Source organism: Oryctolagus cuniculus, chromosome 12, assembly GCF_964237555.1.
Source record: "Oryctolagus cuniculus chromosome 12, mOryCun1.1, whole genome shotgun sequence".
Taxonomy (NCBI): Eukaryota; Metazoa; Chordata; class Mammalia; order Lagomorpha; family Leporidae; genus Oryctolagus; species Oryctolagus cuniculus.
In genome coordinates, this window is record NC_091443.1 from 56,380,174 (window position 1) to 56,399,736 (window position 19,563).

At 42.9% G+C, this 19,563-nt stretch overlaps 1 protein-coding gene across 7 annotated transcripts in view; it reads right to left on the reverse strand.

Annotated features, from left to right (window-relative positions):
- RYR3 (ryanodine receptor 3) overlaps positions 1-19,563 on the reverse strand; it is a 598,353-nt gene that overhangs the window by 284,558 nt on the left and 294,232 nt on the right. For all 7 annotated transcript variants that reach the window (XM_070053266.1, XM_070053265.1, XM_070053267.1 and 4 more), the window contains 4 exon segments: positions 12,427-12,595; positions 10,961-11,096; positions 8,781-8,876; positions 4,767-4,885 (listed from right to left, as the gene is read on the reverse strand). In XM_070053266.1, coding sequence (XP_069909367.1) covers positions 4,767-4,885; positions 8,781-8,876; positions 10,961-11,096; positions 12,427-12,595 — 520 coding nt within the window.

Here is a 19,563-nt window from a genome sequence, read left to right on the forward strand (position 1 = left end):
GGTGCATTTTAAGCTTTTATTTAGTGAGATAGATGCATAGGAGAGTGAGAGCTTTATCTAAGAGACAGAGGGGTAAATCTGGGTTCATACTGAGCACCAGGAACCAGCCACGTGGCTAGAGGCCAGGGAAAAGAAGAGAGAGGCGGACACACCGTGTTCCAGGCTTTTAATCCACTCTCAAAGGGGAGTGGTTAATTAACCTGATTGGTCAGTGGGCACTCAGGTGTGACCAAGTAGGGGCGTGAGGTCACACAGGGGCGTGGCGAAGGTGTGGTCTTCAGCTCACAAACCTGATCGATTTTAGCCTGTATGCCTGCCTACTTCTGCTCCATTTTCAGCTTCCCGGCAGATATATGCGGTCCTGTGACTGGGTTCTGGTCAAGGGGGATGGAAAGATGTGAGGTACCTGTCTCTTCAGCTTGGTCCCTAAGAGCCTCCTGTATAGTACTGTGTGAATGTTGCCTCCACATCCCCTGCATGCATGCTGGACATTTAGATTCCTAAGCCTCAGGGTCTCCTTACTCCAAGCGTGATCCCTGGACCAGTAGCAGCAGCCCCACCAAGGACCTTGCTAGGAATACAGATGCTCAAGCCCTCCAGCCTTGTGGAATCAAAGCCTTCATGTTATCACCACCCACAGAGATCTCCAGGAGATTGGTAAGCAGGTAACAATGAAGCCACTGAATGACCACACAGAATGGAACTTTGATCTCCACCAGTCTCTACCCCAAACACAGGTTTATGTGGGAATTCTAGGTTAAAGATAAAAAATACATACTACATATCCACAAAAACATTGTTTGGCTATTTTGTTATTTTATTTATATAAATCTATTCTATTTTTGTTACGTTATTTGCAGTCTTTTAAGATTTATTTATCTGAAAGGCAGAGTGACACAGGGTGACAGGGATCTTCCATCTGCTGGTTCACTCCCCAGATGGCCTCATCAGAAAGTGTGAAGAGTCAGATGGGTTAGCAGTCAGGGGACCCCAGTGGAATTTGGGGTGTAAAATACTTGCCTCCTTCCCCAATCTTTAGCAAGAACAAACAGGCCACTCTCCTTTCTTTGGAACCCCCAGCAAGGGAGCCCTTCCTGAGCTCACAGCTTATTCTCAAAACAAGTTACCTCTCCCACCCTTAGCAGGCCAGACAGGATGGAGAATTGTAAATGAGGTTTTTTGATGGTTTCTGTCTCCGCCTAGTAACTGAATGCCAATCTGATTGCCAAGTTTGTTTGTTTTTGGTTTTTTTTTTCCTTCAAAATTATATTTAAAAAGCCCACTGCCACCGTCTCCTTGGGTCTTCCTCTCTTGGAACCCCCCTCTTTGCAGCTCTAGCAGGAAGTTTCCAACCTACATAAATCCTACTTTACTTTCATTGCGGTGTCTGTGTGATAATTCTTCTTTTGTGCGAGACAAAGAACCAAGGCCATCCCCAAAACAAAGGGACTGGGCCAGGCCAAAGCCAGGAGCCTGGAACTCCATCCAGGTCTCCCATGTGTGTTACAAGGGCCCAAGCTCTTGGACCATTTTCCACTATTTTCCCAGGCACATTAGCAAGGAGCTATATCAGAAGTGGAGCAGCCAGGACTCACGTTGACGCTCTTATAAGTGAATGTCTTTGTTGCTCCACTTTTTTTTTTAAGACTTATTTACTTGAAAGGCAGAGTTGCAGAGAGAGGCAGAGGCAGAGAGAGGGATCTTCTACCTTCTGGTTCACTCCCCAGATGGCCACAGTGGCCACAGCTGTACTAATCTGAAGCCAGGAGCCTCAAGCCTCTTTCGGGTCTCCATGCAGGTGCAGGGGCCCAAGGACTTGGGTCATCTTCCACTGCTTTCCCAGGCCATAGCAGAAAGCTATATCAGAAGTGGAGCAGCTGGCACTTCAACTGTTGCCCATATGGGATGCTGGCACTGCAGGTGGCAGCTTTACCCACTAAACCACAGTGCCAGCCGCTGCTCCACTTCTAATCCAGCTCCCTGCTAATGCACCTGGGAAAAGCAGTGAACGATGGCCCAAGTGTCTGTGATCCTGCACTCACCTAGGAGACCTCGAAGAAGCTCCTGGCTTCAGCCTGGCCCAGTCTTGGCCATCATGGCCATCTGGAGAGTAAACATGCAGATGGAAGATATCTTTCTTTCTCCCTCTTTCATATAAGTAAATCTTTTAAAAAATTATTTTTTTTCTTCAATCAAATCAGCACAACTAACTGCATTTGTTACTGTTGAGAGGTCTGTACGCTGAGACAAGGCCTGTGCACATGGGTGGGCTCCCAGCCACCAAGGAGGCACAGGGGTGGGTTCTGGGTTTATTCATTCATTGTCCCTATTCACATTTATTAGGTCTTAAACAAACAGGTCCTGGCCTGTCATTGATTAAAACTGCTTAACACCTCAGGACCCATGCCCCAGCCTTCTACTTAAGTCAAATGGAAATTAGTTAATGCTACACCAGTGGGGTATAACGAAGACTAAGGAAGATGCATCTGAATGCAGGGACCCATAGCTGGCATTTGTTAAAAGCATAATAGATGTTATTTATCATCATCATTATCATCATCATCATCGTCATCATCTCTGGATTAGAGGACTTCTGAGGTCCCCTATGATTCTAAAATTCTGTATATTTTCTGTCCTTGTCTTTATGGAAAACTAAGTGAATGGATTGGAGACTCCTAAAAACCTAGGAATGGGGAAAACACAACAGCCTGGATAGCTAAATGCTACCTGGGGATTTTCCAAGCCAAGATAAATCATGACAATGGAAGGCTGGCCAACACCCAGCACATGCTGTGTGGAACTAGCACAAATACAGTGGTGACTTGAGTCTGAGTTTCTCTTTACAAAGAAATCTGTAAGAGAATACATGAAACCATGGCAAACAACCCTTCTCCCAAAATCTGTCAAAAGAGGAGGGGCATCTTTGAGAAGACGCTGAAGTATCAAGATTCTATTGCCTCTACTTTTGTAATATTGCCAGAACTTCTCAAACAATGCCTTAACTCCCTAGGATTAAAGACTACTCTGCTAATACACTCAGATAACACCAGCTATTGCTTTCTTAGCAAGATATTTCGGCTTACTAGGCCTTAGTTTTCTCACCTTTGGGATGGGTAGAGTAGTGGTCAACTTGACCACGTGTCCACCACTAAATGCTTTGTGGCTTTTGGCTAAAAGAAGTCATAAAAAAGATGTTATGGATTAAGTGGTATTATCATAAAGAAGCCCTTGGGGCAGCGAAATGGGAGAAGCTTTCTTGTCCAAGGGCTCCTCTGACATCAGCACATAGCTCACAGCTCACATGGTGTGTTACATGAGTGTTCACTAATTACTCTTATGCTTTGCAGAAAGGCAGAAACATGTTGTAACATGGACAAACTGCAGCCTCATGTCTGTTTTTGATTTACCATGTTTGGGAAAGCAATTAAAGACCCCACATATTTCTTTCTATTCTTTGTCAAGTAATTTCACAGATGCTAAGGACCACGGCTTCTCTGCTTCCTAAGGATGTTGCAGATCTTGTAGTCAGCGCCACAGAGCTCATTCTCCTGGTCACACTGAGATGTGTCTCAGACATGCAGTCCTCCAAAGCATGGCAAACTCTCCCCAGTGTGTAGGGACACAGCTGCAGGCCCACATGTCCAGCTATGCCACCATTCTTGAAACATACCGCTGCCCCCTTAGCCTGAGTCACCTGCTCACTAACTAGTGAGTACCCTAGCCCCCATGGGAGGTGCAAGTGTGAAATGTCAGACTAAAACTGCATTTTAATAGACCTTCCCCATAGATCATTGTGCCTCAGAGATATAATTTCCTAAAGAGAGGTATCAGAACAAGAAGAGATCACATAAAATTGATATGGCATTACACTTTGGAAAGTGATGTGGCAATACCTCCATTTGACAGATGAAATAACTGAGTTGCAAAGTCACATGGCTGTGTTGTTTCAAAGGGAGGGGTCTTCAGCTTTAGTTCTCTTGCTTGCTCATGCTGATAGTTTTTTTTTTTTTAAGATTTATTTATCGATTTTGAAGTCAAAGTTACACAGAGAGAGGAGAGGCAGAGAGGCAGAGAGAGAGAGAGAGAGGTCTTCCATCCAATGGTTCACTACCCAGATGGCCACAATGGCTGGAACTGCGCCAATCCGAAGCCAGGAGCCAGGAGCTTCTTCCAGGTCTCCCAGACGGGTGCAGGGGCCCAAGGACTTGGGCTATCTTATATTGCTTTCCCAGGCCATAGCAGAGAGCCGGACCGGAAGAGGAGCAGCTGGGACTAGAACCGGCACCCATATGGGATGCCGGCGCTTCGGGCCAGGGCATTAACCCGCTGTGCCACAGTGCCGGCCCCCATGCCGATAGTTGTTTACTTCACTTGAATTGACTCAGAGTAAATCTGATTTCATTTAACAGTCCATGTGGTTAACACTTTATACACTATTTTAAATTTAATTTCTGTATATCCTCTCCATACAGTTTGCTATTAGCTGTTTCACTACTAAGATTCTAGATCCTAGGAGCCAGTCCTGTGGAGTCTAGCCAAGTCCCCTGCACTGAGTTTGTGTGAAGGCCTAATGCTGATGACCTGGGCTTACGAAGCAGGTGGAAACCCAGTGGGACCACCCAAGATCCAGCGTGACTTGTGCTGTGCTTACAGTCAAGGAAGATCCCAAGTTTCCATCAAAGTCAACGCATACAGTGATTATTATGGGCTGGGAGAGAAAAGCCAGGTAAGATCAATTACTGCTGGCATTCTTTTTCCATACTCACCTTGTGATTCCGCCCATGCTTATCCAGCAGGGAGATGATGGACTTGATGTGGCCCTCTGCTATCAGATTTAAGGCTTCTGGGCTTTCAATCAAGATGCAGTGCAAAACTTCCAGGATACCTGCAGGAGCACCACAAAAGCCATTAGGACATTAAATAGCTTGCAGAATTGACATAATTTAGAGAGCTGATACCACCCTGCAGGGATAGAGTGCTATCAGTTCTTTGAATCTATTAAATATTCCCAGCCAGAAGAAAGATGTAATCATCTCTGGTTGACTTCAGGAGCCCCCAGGGGCCAACTGGTCTGTAATTCAGAGGTGAGTTTAATTTAGTACTAACCTCATCTCCCTCTTCCTGGACAAAGACATAATCCTTGGATGTGAAAATAGGGATAAGCAACTGTAAAACAGAATTCTGAGTCTGATCAAACCTGTGGGGAGCAATCCGGACTGGACTAAGTTACTGGAATTAAGACTTATTCTATGCATCTGCTCTCCCACAATATGGCGCTGGGAGAGAAGTAAACAGCTTCTACACAGCTGCCTCCAGTTCAGCTAATAAACTGTAGGACTTGCTCCTGATTGGAGGAGAGCAGCGTACTCGGCGTGTGGGCAGCCGAGTTGGGATTGGTGGAAGAGGACTATAAAGGAGGAGAGAGACGGCATGCACCAGGAACATATATGGGGAACATCTAAGGGGAACATCTAGCTGAAGGAACACCTGTGCAGCCCCCGAGAGAACCGGCCGGCAGTGTGCCGCTCCCCTGCGGAAGTGGGGAATGTGGCCAGGGGGAACTGCCCTTCCACGGAGGTGGAAGGGATAGTAGCCAACCCGGGAAGAACCAGCAGCAAACCCGGGGAGGGCCGAACAGACAAAAGAACAGCGCAGGGTCCTGTGTCGTTCCTCCACGAAGACGGGGAGCGACATAATAGTGCCGTGACTCGGATAGGAAACCTAGGACGGATAGCAAACTTAGGAGGGAGGAAACGGGAAGAACTGGGAAAATATCGGAGAGAGAGACTAGCAAACAGCCTAGGGAAAATATCGGAGAGAGAGACTAGCAAACAGCCTAGGGAAAAGCCGGATGAAAAAGGTGCCGGAAGAAGCTATTGAAAGCCTAGGCATAGACTCAGATACGGACTACGGGGGGAAGCTGGGAGAAATCTCTAAGGTCGAAAGCGAAAGTGAAAGCTAGAACAAACAGACTCGGATGCGGACTGTGGGGAGAGGCCAGGAGAAATGAGGGAGGAATATTGTTGGAAGAAAACTTAGGGAAACATACTGGGTAGAGAAAAGTGTTAGGGAAATTGAAGCCGCGGGGGGCAGGCCGAGGCTGAAACGAAAGCCACTTTGGGATTCTCAAGTTAGCCCGGGAATAGGGGGCGAAAAGTTGAAACCAGAAGCTGAAACGTGAGCCTGGTTGGGATCCGTCTGATTAGCCCGGGGAGCAAAGGACGGGAAGCCAAACCGTGGGGCGGAGACGTAAGCTGGGTTGAATTCGCCAGGCTAGCCCGGGGAACTTAGATTGAATGCTAGTGGCGGACACGTAAGCTACGCTGTGTTACTCGTGGAAGCCGCCGCGTGCAGAGAGAGCACGGGGCGTGAATAGATAGGGAACGGGGCTGGCGCGAGGCCGTGGTGCAGACGCGAAGGGCATGGAGACCGCGGAGCGCGCGAAGCCAAGCCGCACAAAGCCGGGAAGCTGCACAGATGAGAGAGGCGCGGGCTGAAGCGGCTCAGCCGGGAAGCCGCCGAGAAGTAGCCTCGGGGCGGGCAGCAAGAAGCTGCGGGGATAAGAGAAACAGAAGTTTAGAAGTAAGATGAGAGAAATAGGAATGCTGGAAGATAGAAGTAAAATGGGAGAAATAGGAATGCCTGGAGATAGAGAAATAGAGAAATAGAAAGGCCTCCCCTCAACATGGCAATGAGAAAGCTTGGATTCGGTCTGCCTGATTAAGGCGGTAAGCACCAGCAAGCAGCTCGACCAGAGTATGAGCTGCAGGTCACCGAAGATAGGCACGAACCAACACTAATAAGTCTCCCCCACAATACGGCAATGAGAAAGCTTGGATTCGGTCTGCCTGATTGAGGCGGTAAGCGCCAGCAGGTGGCTCGACCAGAGTATGAGCCACAGGTCACCGAACACAGGCACGCATCAGCGCCTAAAAACCTCCTCACAACATGGCGAAGAGAGGACCCGGATTCGGTTTGCCTGATTAGGACTTGTAAGAACCTGTGGCAACTCTAGCAAGCAGAGCAGAGTGTGTGCCGCGGGACACCGAAGACAGGCGCGTATCAACGCCAAAAAATAAAAAGAAAGGGGGATCTGTGGGGAGCAATCCGGACTGGACTAAGTTACTGGAATTAAGACTTATTCTATGCATCTGCTCTCCCACAATATGGCGCTGGGAGAGAAGTAAACAGCTTCTACACAGCTGCCTCCAGTTCAGCTAATAAACTGTAGGACTTGCTCCTGATTGGAGGAGAGCAGCGTACTCGGCGTGTGGGCAGCCGAGTTGGGATTGGTGGAAGAGGACTATAAAGGAGGAGAGAGACGGCATGCACCAGGAACATCTATGGGGAACATCTAAGGGGAACATCTAGCTGAAGGAACACCTGTGCAGCCCCCGAGAGAACCGGCCGGCGGTGTGCCGCTCCCCTGCGGAAGTGGGGAATGTGGCCAGGGGGAACTGCCCTTCCACGGAGGTGGAAGGGATAGTAGCCAACCCGGGAAGAACCAGCAGCAAACCCGGGGAGGGCCGAACAGACGAAAGAACAGTGCAGGGTCCTGTGTCGTTCCTCCACGAAGACGGGGAGCGACAAAACCAAACAATGCTTCACTTAAAAATGGACATAAAAGATGCCCAGTTTAATATACATTCTGAAGATCATTCAAGCAGTTTAGAAAATATTCTGAGTAAGAATTTTTCTAGAAACCACCCCAGAAATTATGAGGCTACTTCAAAAAGTTCATGAAAAAATGGAATGGAAATGTAATGTACATTTTTCATGAGTGTTTTGAAGATGCTCAGTATTTTCATTTTATGTAATCTAGCATATCACACAAAGTACAACAAGATCACCAAATAAAGACTTTTTGCCATTTTCCCCTTTTCTTGGCACACTGGATAATCTTCCATATTAAGTAAAGGCTGAAGAAAAACTAGTGCTACATCAGCCAGACACATACAAGGGCAGCAGCAGGACAAAAATTCAAGGTAAGTAGTTGACCAATAACTTCATTGGTTTTGTTAGGAAGATTTCTTTTGATTCTGTTTATTTTTCCCCTCAGGTTTGTCATAAATTACTCTAAAATGTATCAAGCCCGTGAGAGAGAGCCCTGAAGAAAAGAGAGACTCCAGAAGACATGTGTAGGTAGATGATCCTTGGGGAATCTTCCTTGGGCTAGTTTGTCACAGCTCCTGCCACCTCTGGACTATGAGGAAAGCATCCAAACCTCCCAGCTTCCCAGAAAGGGGCCTACATCTCTCACCTTCACTTCTCTCCAAGGAAGCAAACTGCTGACCCCTGTGGCACGGTCACTTACCCACAATGACTACACTCCTGCCTCAAATTCTCTGAGTCATCAAGAAGGGGTCCAGAGATGTAAGAGTAAGGGGAGTTAGGGTCAGTTCCCTTACTCCAGTCATCCTCCAATTCTGCTTCTTACCATTAGGACAACATCAAAGAGCATTTTGAAAACAATAGGACAAACGTAGAGGAGGCTTTAAAAGAAGACCAGGATTCCTGGGGTTGGGGGTGGGGAGGGATAAAAGGATCCAGGAAGTGAAGTTGAAGGCACAAAGCTAAAATTAAACAAAACAGAATTGTTGAAATATGGGTTAGAGTTGCTAAATAAAGTTGTACAGTTTCCAGAAAGTTTTGAGATTTTTTTTTTCCTGGAATTATCTGAGAATCTTTTGCAGTCCTTGGAAACAGATTTGACCTTGTTTTCTTTACATAAAGAAAAGAAGGTTCACCTTGTCCAGCTACAGTTAACTGTTGATTCTTACCTGAGGAAGATTCTAGTCTGTCCAATTTACTGATAAGCCAATCAAGGTTATTGGAGAATTGAGCACAGTTGTTTCTGTTTCCACGGATGAGAGCAGCTACAAACAAGGAAACATTTGATTATATAGGTTAAAGGGCAGAATGATGAGCAGAAGAATTTGGAGAGCTATTGAATAGTTCATCTGCTAAGTAACTAAAAGGAACTGAATGACTAGCTTACTCTGTCGAAAACTTTGATGGAATTCTTTTTCTATTTTTAGAGGAGTAAAAATCTAGTAGTCACTCATGCAACATGCACTTCTGGAGAATCTGCTATGTACCAGGCACCTGCCCGGTGCTGGGAGCACAGCAGCGGGGCAGAAAAGGCAGTTTCCCTTCTTCATTGAGCAGGAAAGAGACAATAAACACATACCTAAACTGACTTCAGATAGCAATAAGCAAGAATCTAACATCTGCTTAGATACAGACTTAAGGACTCAATGTCATGCAATGTTTTCTTAAATCAAGCTAGAGATGTTTTATTCTTCAATTCTAAAGGAAGGCATCCCAATGCATACAGCTGGAAAGGTTAAACTAATAGAAAAACAGTAGCAACATACAATGTCTAAGATGTACCACTATATGACAGTGGTTCTCAGAGGACAGTGTCTGGACCGAGAACATCAACATCACCTGAGAACCTGCTAAAAATGCAAATTCCCAGATGGATTAAACTAGAAACTCTGGGGGTATCCCAGCATCTGGTCTAGCTATCTCTCCAGCTGATTCTGATGACTGCTCATCCTTGAAGATCATGGGCAGATGGTATCACAGAGAGGGAGAGAATATGCTGTCACTAGAGTTTTACCAATCTAGACAAGTATTCTTCCCTCCACAGGGCAACAATAGTAGATGCAAATCTGCAACAAGTCCAGGTAAACTAATTAATGCCCAAGTTACTTGCCCTTTGTGTGCCTGGTTTCTGGGATTGAGATTTTCAGAGACTAAGAAATTGTAAACTTAAGACAAGGAGAGACCTCTGGGGCCTCGACTTTATATTTTTATGGCTCCTAAAAGGCAGAATTCAGTCTGCTCTTCTAACTTGTTTTTAACCTGAAAAGCATGAGTTCTGGGGTCAGGCTGTTGAGGCTTAAGCTTTGGCTCCATCATGAATAAGATGTGTAACAGGGTTATGAGGATTTAAATGCATGCATTTCTTCATCAGTAAAACAAAGATAAGAATAGTTCACATCTCAAACTGTTTCTCTTTGTGTTAAAATGAGACATTTCACTGATGGGCACACAGAGCTCAATAAAGGTTAGCCATTATTGTTGCAATAACAACCACAGATTTTGAGCTATATCATTGCAAACTACTAGAGTTTGAAGAGACTTTACAGCGTCCTAGTGCACAGTGCCAATCCAATTAGTCTAAACCCTAGCAGGGAGAACAGGTTCAGGCTCATTTGTTTGGGGTCCCCTGTGAGCTACTGAACTTTCTGTGGACTCCTCTCTCAGTGGGGTATAGAAGCACAATTCAGAGAAAAGCCCTAAAGTGATGCCTTGTCAAAGAGCCTGATCAACTCGTCTGGCCACTTTCTTGCATTTGTGGATCAGGTCTTCCTGTTGCCTCCTTCCCCTAAGCTGCCAGCTCCAACCTACGTGATGGATCCTGTTATAGCAGGCATGAGCATCATCATACACTTGGTGTTGAGACATGAAAGGCAGGTGCTGGAACTTTCTTACTCCCTGCCAAGTAAGTAATAGACCAAAATAAGGGGAGTCATGACCAACTAGTGGATATGTGAAAGGGCACAGGATTTAAGACAATACTAGTTCTCAAAGTGCAGGCAATAACTTTAAAGATATTTAAAACTGGAAGACTCTTGTCAACATGTTCTAGTCTGGCTTCTTTATTTTAAAAACAAGGAATTGAGGTTTAGAGAGGGAAAATGACTGTCAAGGGTCAATAGGTAGTTTTGGCAAGACTGATTATCACCTGCTTCGACCTGTTTCTGGCTTCTTGCTCCAAGTTAAGGACAATAAGCTATTAGGTTACCAGAGTGAATGTCTGGGTTAGAATCACATGGTTAACAAAAGGCTTTCAAGGAAGGCAGCTAGACGGCAATCTTGGGTGCCAATGGAGAGCCCATACACACCCCTCTTGCAGTCCCCACCAAGAGTGCACTGTATATGCACTTACCCAGCAGCTTGTACAGGAGGCTGAGGACTTCTTTCCAAGCCATGCCACTCTCTTCCCTTGCAATCCCTGCGAAGTGTGCCACACTATTGTAGATATTTAAGCGATCAATGCAATTCAACACCAAGGCCAACATTCCCTGAGAAGGAGAGTTGAGGAAAAAGTGAACATTCCTGGTGGAAACAGCACTATCCCTTTTTCTCTTTCTCCTCCCATATCATTCACCTTTCCTAGCTGATAGTGCTAATGTGCAAATAGACCTTCCTGGTGCCAGTTGAGTTTTCCTCCTAAAAACACAATATACATTTTTATATCTCAGAGACCTAAATAGCATCCATTTTGGAAGTGAGTCAGCAGTCTCTTCTGATGGATTTGTCCCCATGTGTTGTGTTTAACTCAATCCAAGGACATGCTGAGGAAGAGGAAGCATCAATGAATCTCACAAAAACCTGTTTTCTGTCTGTTGTGAAGTGATTCTGAGTCATTCAGAAATAGCTCTGGATACAGTACCTATTTCTCTCTGAAATCTCAAATACAAAAAATTCCATTCAGATGCATAAGATAACCATGCTTGGTCTCCCCTTGCCCAAATTGCCCTATCAAAATGGTGGGATTGAGAGACAATCAGACACAAAGAGGTTTTTCAAGTACTTTTCCAGCTAATATATAGTCCCACTCCATCAAAACACCCACCTCCTGCTATTCTTCAAGAGTAGAAAGGATATGCTGAAGGCAGCTTCAGTAGCCTAGCAGGCAGACAGAAGGATCTGAGCCAAAGTCTACACAGATCAGAAGACTCAGAAGGGAAGATTCCACATCCCATACCACTAGGAACTGGCCAAGGGACAAGCCACGTCCCAAGGAATGGAAAGCCCATTGGCATCAGCTCATTATGTCCCAGTTTGGGGATCTGTGACTTGGCTACGGTCAGGCACAGCCTGGCTGGAGTCAGAATGAAAGCCCAGGTCTCTTGAGCTTCTACCTGGTGTTTCTTTCATGTGAAGGCCCTAACCCCCAAGCACTCAGAAGCTCAAGTTCTAACACCCAACATCATCAGCATCATTCAAAGCAGTTGACAGGCATTCTTGAGGTGGCCACATCTAGGTATTTGTGTTTTTCAAATAGGTTTCCTAGGTAGTTCTGACATTTCCAAAAATACAAGATTCATAGCCAATGCCATGCTCCCAGAGATAAAATTTCCTGGAAATGGATTTGGGATGCACAGGTGGCACTGAGGCACTGAAACATAATCTGGTGAATGTGCCCACCATTGCTGCTATAACCAGGGGCAGTTGACAAGGAAGGTCAACCGCCGGGATAAGCTTTCCTAACCAGTCTCTGAATTGCTTTCTTGTTCCCTGGCTCTTGTAAACACGCACAAGCACAGAGATAAAGCTAAATTGTCGTGGTAAAGCTATTTTAACTCTGGACACAAAGATAATCTCAACTTCTTTATTTTTTTGACTCACCTCTTCCTTGAAAAGATTCTGTCTGTTTTTGAGGGAGCGGAGCTTGTTTTGCTTGTCTTCATGCTGCATCTCCTCCTCCGGGGGCTGGAAGTACGCAATCAAGTCGTGGAGGGTCTGCAGGACCTCTTCTATAGGCAGGGTGACAGGGGCAGCTGTGCGATTGTTCCCACTAAAAGCCACGAGACGGACAGGACTCAGGCACCAACATCCAGAAGAGCCCTGACAAGCATCCACCTGGCACTGGCTCCTAACGGCTCCACACTGAACTCAGTGAGCTTTTTCCTGGTTATTGTCTGTACTAACAGTTATAAAATGAAGTTTACCAACCAATAGAGCACCAAGAGAGAATACTCGGATTCCATTTTAAAGCTACTTCATAAACAAAAGGAAATGTCTCCTTTTAGCATGTTTATTTTCAAGCAACGTGTAACTTATTCTGTTAAAATTACTGTGATATTTCACCACCTAGGATGCAACAAATCTTCACTGAATGTCTAATGATTTTTGGGTAATCCAAAGAGGAGCTTTGTAGCTGTGATTAAGACAATGACTTTTCTACCTGCAGATGTTTCCCTTTCATCCACCATGGTTTTCTGCCACTCAAGCTAAGAACGGACAGGAGAGGGCCGTCACTGAAGGCTACCTATTTATCCCCATGGAAGCAGAAAGTAAAATCCAGGACAGAACTAGAAAATGCCTGGACTTTGATCATGGAATGCAGCTCTCAACACAGGTACATCAACAAATGGCCGCAGGTTTGCCTTACAGGAAGTACCAAAAGAAGTTCTTCACATTGAAAGAAAATGACAACAAATCATAACTAGAATCCTTATAAAGAAATAAAGAACAACAGTAAATATAATTATGTAGGTAAATATAAAACAACAGTATAAATATATTTTTCTTTTGCTCTTAAAGAAAACAATTGCATAAAACAATAATTGTAAAATTGTACTATATAGGAGGATGCAAAATATGTGGCAATATTATCACAGAGGAGGAGGACATCTACAGAATAATGTGGGGAGGCTAATCCTCCGCCTAGCGGCGCCGGCACACCGGGTTCTAGTCCCGGTCGGGGCGCCGGATTCTGTCCCGGTTGCCCCTCTTCCAGGCCAGCCCTCTGCTGTGGCCAGGGAGTGCAGTGGAGGATGGCCCAGGTGCTTGGGCCCTGCACCCCATGGGAGACCAGGAAAAGCACCTGGCTCCTGGCTCCTGCCATCGGATCAGCGCGGTGCGCCGGCCGCAACGCGCCGGCCGCGGCGGCCATTGGAGGGTGAACCAACGGCAAAAGGAAGACCTTTCTCTCTGTCTCTCTCTCTCACTGTCCACTCTGCCTGTCAAAAAAAAAAAAAAATAATGTGGGGTAAGTTTATTTTACTAAGTCATTATTAATTGGAAGTACCATATTTCAAGTTAAATACAATACAGTTCCCTGGAGCAATCTCTAAGAAAATAACTCAAAAAATTTGTTAAAAATCCCAAAAATGTAATTAAAATGGCACAATAGAAAATGCCTAAAACAAAATAAGGCAGTAAAAAAGGAACAGAGAAAAATATGAGAAATGAGACATAGCAAAAAAAGCATCAAAATAATAGATATAACTTAATCTGAATAATTATATCAAGTATAAAGGGATTAGACATATTAAAGGATATTGTCAGACTAGATTTTTTAAAAAAATGTAATATACACTATCCATAAGAGACACATTATAGATTCAAAGACACAAACAGATTAAGATATAACATGAAAATAGTAACCATAACCTACATGTAAAATATCTGGAGTGGCTCCACAAAATAGACTTAAGATGAAAAATGTTCATACAGAAAAAAAGGAAGGTAATTTATAATCACAAGAGTTGATTTATCAAGAAGACAAACCTATTATAAACATATAAGCACTCAAAGAGACCAACATATGTGAAGCTAAAACTAACAACATTGAGGGAGATAATTCAACAATAAAAGGCTTCCATAGCCTTGGCAACTCATGACAAGAGCCTAGGGTGATTACTGATGCCATAAACAAGAGTGTCAATTTGTTAAGTCAACAACAGGAGTCACTGTGCACTTACTCCTCATGTAGGATCTCTGTCCTTAATGTGCTGTACATTGTGATTTAATGCTATAACTAGTACTCAAACAGTATTTTTCACTTTGTGTTGCTATGTGGGTGCAAACTGTTGAAATCTTTATTTAATATATGCTAAACTGATCTTCTGTATATAAAGAGAATTGAAAATGAATCTGGATGTGAATGGAAGGGGGGAGAGAGAGGGAAAGGGGAGGGTTGTGGGTGGGAGGGACGTTATGGGGGGGAAGCCATTGTAATCCATAAGCTGTACTTTGAAAATTTATATTCATTAAATAAAAGTTAAAAAAAAAGAAACCTCAATAGCCTGTTTCTAGTTGGTTAATGCAATAAACCCTGTTAATCACAGATGAAACCATATAACCATCTGAATACACAAAGCAGCAGCATTTGACAAAATTCAATAAACTTTTGAGATAAAACCTCTTGGGGCCCATGTTGTGGCACAGCAGGTAAACCCACCGCCGGTGATGTAGGAATCCAATGTTGGTGCCGGTTCCTGTTCTGGCTGCTCCTCTTCTGATCCAGTTCCCTGCTAATGGACTGGGAAAAGCAATGAAAAATTGCCCAAGCGTTTGGGCACCTGCCATCCATGTGGGAGACCTGCATGACACTCCTGGCTCCTGGCCTTGGACTGGCTCAGAATCTGGTCACTGTAGCTATCTAGGGATTCAATCAGCAGATGGAAGATTCTCTTTCCCTGTAACCCTGACTTTCAAGTAAATAACCAAATCTTAAAAAAAAAATGAAGTCTCCTGATAGAAGGGAACTTCTTCACCTTGATAAAAGGGCATTTGCAAAAGCCTATCATCAACATTGCACTTAAAGGTAAAAAAAAAAAAAAAACAAATTTCCCCCACTAAGAACAGGAGCAAGAGGAGGATGTCCGTACTTATCACCTTTATTCTACATAGTGGTGGATCTTCTAGCCAGTGTAATCATGGAAGAAAAGTAATAAAGGACATTCTATTTTGAAAGAAAAAATAAAACTTCTCATTATTCACTGTTGACATGACCCTGTATACAGAAAATTCTAAAACTCAGTTTCTATATGCCAGTATTCCTATATAGCAATAATGAATAATCTGAAATCAACCTAAGGAAATAATTCCATGTGGTACCACCAAAAACAACCAAATGCATAGGAATGAATTTCACACTTTGGATAGCAGTTTTCCAGTTTCTTAAAACATCACCAGATGTCCACTGATGCACTAGTGGATAAGTAAATTGTGGTAGTCATATATAATGAAATACTACATCAGCCTCGAAAGGGAATGAAACTGATTCATACCAAAGCAAGGATGAACTTTGAAGACACTTTAGTAAGTAAGTTGGACACAAAAGGACAAATAATGTATGATTCCATTTATATGAAGTACCTAGGGCAGTCAAAATCAGAGAGACAGATAGTAGGAGCCTGTCTGTGGGAAGAGGAGATTGAGAAGTCATTGTTTAATGAGTACAGAGTTTCTGTTTGGGATGATTAAAAAAAAACAACTCTGGAGATAAGATGGTTAGTGGTGACAGTTATCCAACAATATGAATGTACATAATGCCACCAAACCAGACACATAAAATAGCTAAAATGGTAAACTTAACAAATACATTAATTCTACCACAATAAGAATATTAAAAAGTCAAACAAATTTACATATGATTCAAGAATTTCACTCCCAGGGATTTACTCAAGAGAAATGACAGCAAATATCTGAAAACTCTCACACTAATAGCCATAGCAGCTTTAGTCATACTAATGAAAAATGAAAACAACCAACTCACCAATTGATAAGTAAATAAAATGCAGTATATGTGCATCTGTATCTATCTATCTAGGTCCACCTTTCCATGCACAACATCAAATACACTTATATACACAGGCATAAAAATAAAAAAGGGACAGAGCAACATGTATAAATCTCAGAGATGTAAAGCTAAATGCAAAGGACAGATTCAAAAGACAAGACATTTCGTGACTTAATGTATCAATTTAATGTCTTAAATTGAGAGATAAAGAGGGTCAAGGCCTAGGGCTAGAAGTGGCCTAAGAGGTATTTCTGGGGTGATGAAAAATGACTTAAAACAGAAATGTGATGACGATTGTACAGCTTTGTAAATATACTAAAACGCACTGAACTGTATCCTTAACAAGAGGAATTTGAGGACATAAATTCTACTTCAATAAAGCTGTTTAAAAATAATTTTCCCTTTATCAGACATGTAATTTCCACTGACTTTAAACAGCTTGATTGATAACTCGCATATCATAGACTCACCTATTTCAAAAGTAGATTTGTGCAACCATCACTGCAATGCTTTAAAACTTTTCCATCAGTGTTCCAAAGAAACCCCCTACATTTTAGCAGTCAGTCTTCTGTTCCCCCTAAGACCTTCCAGCCCTAGGTAACAACCAATATATCCTATGTCTATATGGGTTTGCTTATCCTGGGCATTTCATATAAATGAAAACATGTAATACACAATATTTTGTGACCAGCTTCTTTCACTTAGCATACTATTTTTTCCGGGTTCATTCATGACATGGTATATATCAGTAGCTCACTCCTTTTTATGGACTGATAGTGTTTTTATGAATAAATTACTCTTTTATTTATTCATTAGCTGATGGACATTTAGATAGTTTCTTCTTTTTGCTTATTAATGATGTTGCCATAAGTATCTGTACATGAATTTTATGTGAATATAGGCATTCATTTCTCTGCGCATATACCTAGAAGTGGATGAGTCATATATTAACCCTATGTTTAACCTTTCAAGGGACTTCAAGATTGTATTCCAGAGTAGCTGCAACATTTTACATTTCCACTAGCCACGTATGACTATCCCAATTTCTCCACCTCTTCTCCCATCCTTGTTATTAACAATGTTTTTGATTACAGTCATCCTACAGGGTACACAGCAATATCTTGGTGTTTTCCTGATGGCTAATGATGGTGAACATTTCTTCATGTGTTTATTAACCACTCTATATCTTGCAGAAATATCTATTCATATCCTCTGCTCATTTTAATTGGTTCATTTGCCTTTTCAAAAAAATCAGTCAATTGTAAGAGTTCTTTATTCTAGATACAAGTCCCTTATATGCAATATGTGAGTTTCAAATCTTTTCTACTATTATGTGAGTTGTCTTTTCGCTTACTTGGTATTGCTTTTTGTAGCAAAAACATTTTAAATTTTGATGAAGTTAAGCATAATTATTCTTCTATTGCTGCTTTTGTATTTGGTATGTTAGTATTTAAGAAACCACTGCCAAGTCCAAAGTCATGAATACTTACGTCCATTTCTTCTCCTACATATTTTATAGTTTGAGTTCTCACATTTAGGTCTTTGATCCCTTTTGAATTAAGTTTGTATATGTATGAAGTAAGAGTCACTGTCTTTTACAAAATACTTCAGGGCAGAGGTTGAGAGAATTAGAGGCCAGATAAAGACAACCTTCTTGAAGGTAATGACTTTGGTGCTAGTCAAGGTTACATGAAAAAATTCACGTTCGCATGCAAGAACCTTTTTGTGCCTATGGCAGGCTCTTCACTCTTACAGCCTTTCTTTGAAGAAGGGGGTAGGATCTGGAAGTAACAAGACATAGAAAGGAAAAAATATCTTGCCTAGGGATCACAGGAAGCCAGTGGCAGAGCCAAAAGTAAACTAAGGATTAGGGACTTGCAGGTCTAAGTTTCATTGTGTGGCAGGAATACCTCTACAATCCACTCTTTAATTTTGGTTATGGAACCTCTGAACTATAATGGGTGCATAGCCAGCTAGCCAGAGATACTTTTCTCAGCCTCCCTAAAGCTAGGTATGACCATGTAATTCAGCTTAGTCAATGGATACAAGATAAAGTGATCTACTTCTGAGTCAAATCCTTTAAGAAAGAAATTGCTTGCCCTCTATTCCCTCTTCCTTTCCCATTTTTTGCACGACAGACCTCAGGCATAGTACTAGTAGCTATTTCTGACTATATGGAATGAAGAAAACATACATGGATGGCAGTTCTCAACTGTGGCTGAATTTTATAGTCACCAAGAGAGCATCAATACAAGACTGACATTTGGATTCCACTTCCAAAAACTGATACCACTGGTTTCAAATGCAACCTGAGCAAAAGGGTGTTAAAAATCTCCCCAGATGAATATCACATGTAGGCAAAATTGAAATGTCCATTCCAAGATAGTGGTTTTAAAATGGCATCATGCATTATAGCATCACCCAGAAGGCCTTTGGAAATATGATTATCTTATTGCCAAGACACCCGATTCAGTAGGTCTGGGGTGAAACTTGAGAATGTGTGTTTTTTAACAGATTTTCAAGTGATGCTGCTGTGTTGGTCCAGAGACATACTTTAAGAGCCTGTTGGAGGTGCTGGCATTATGGTGTAGTGGGTTAAGTCTCTGCCTGTCACACAGGCATAAAATATTAATGCTGGTTTGAGTCTCAACTGCTCCACTTCTGATTCAACATTACTGCTAAAGCTCCTGGGAAAGCAGAGGAAGATGGTCTGAGCTCTTGAGTCCTTGCCACCCATGTAGGTGACTCAGATGGATTTCCAGGCTCTTGGCTTTGGCCTGGCCCAGCCCTGGCTGTTATGGCCATTTGAGGAGTTAATCAGCAGATGGAACTGCTCTCTCTTTATCTCTCTCTCTCTATTTTAAATAAATAAATTTGTAAAAAGAGCCTGTAGGAGATGTCAAACAGATGAACTTGAGCTGCAGGGGCTGGGTTATCTGTTTTCCCTAAACCACCTGCCCACTCTGCATTGTTACTTAGAAAACAAATAAAATTTATTCTGCATTGAAACAGCAGCTTAGTATATGTTCTAATGTGCATCCTTTGAATTGAAGGTTTCAAGTCAAAGCATAGTAAAGATATAAAGAAGTCCTTAGTTCATGCAACTTCAACCATGCATTTTATACCTTCCTGGCTTTTTACAAGGGAAGAATGATTTGGAACACTGCACTGTTTACAACAGAATCAACTCCACACAGTAATTGGAGAAAGCAATCCACAGGGTTCTGTTTTGG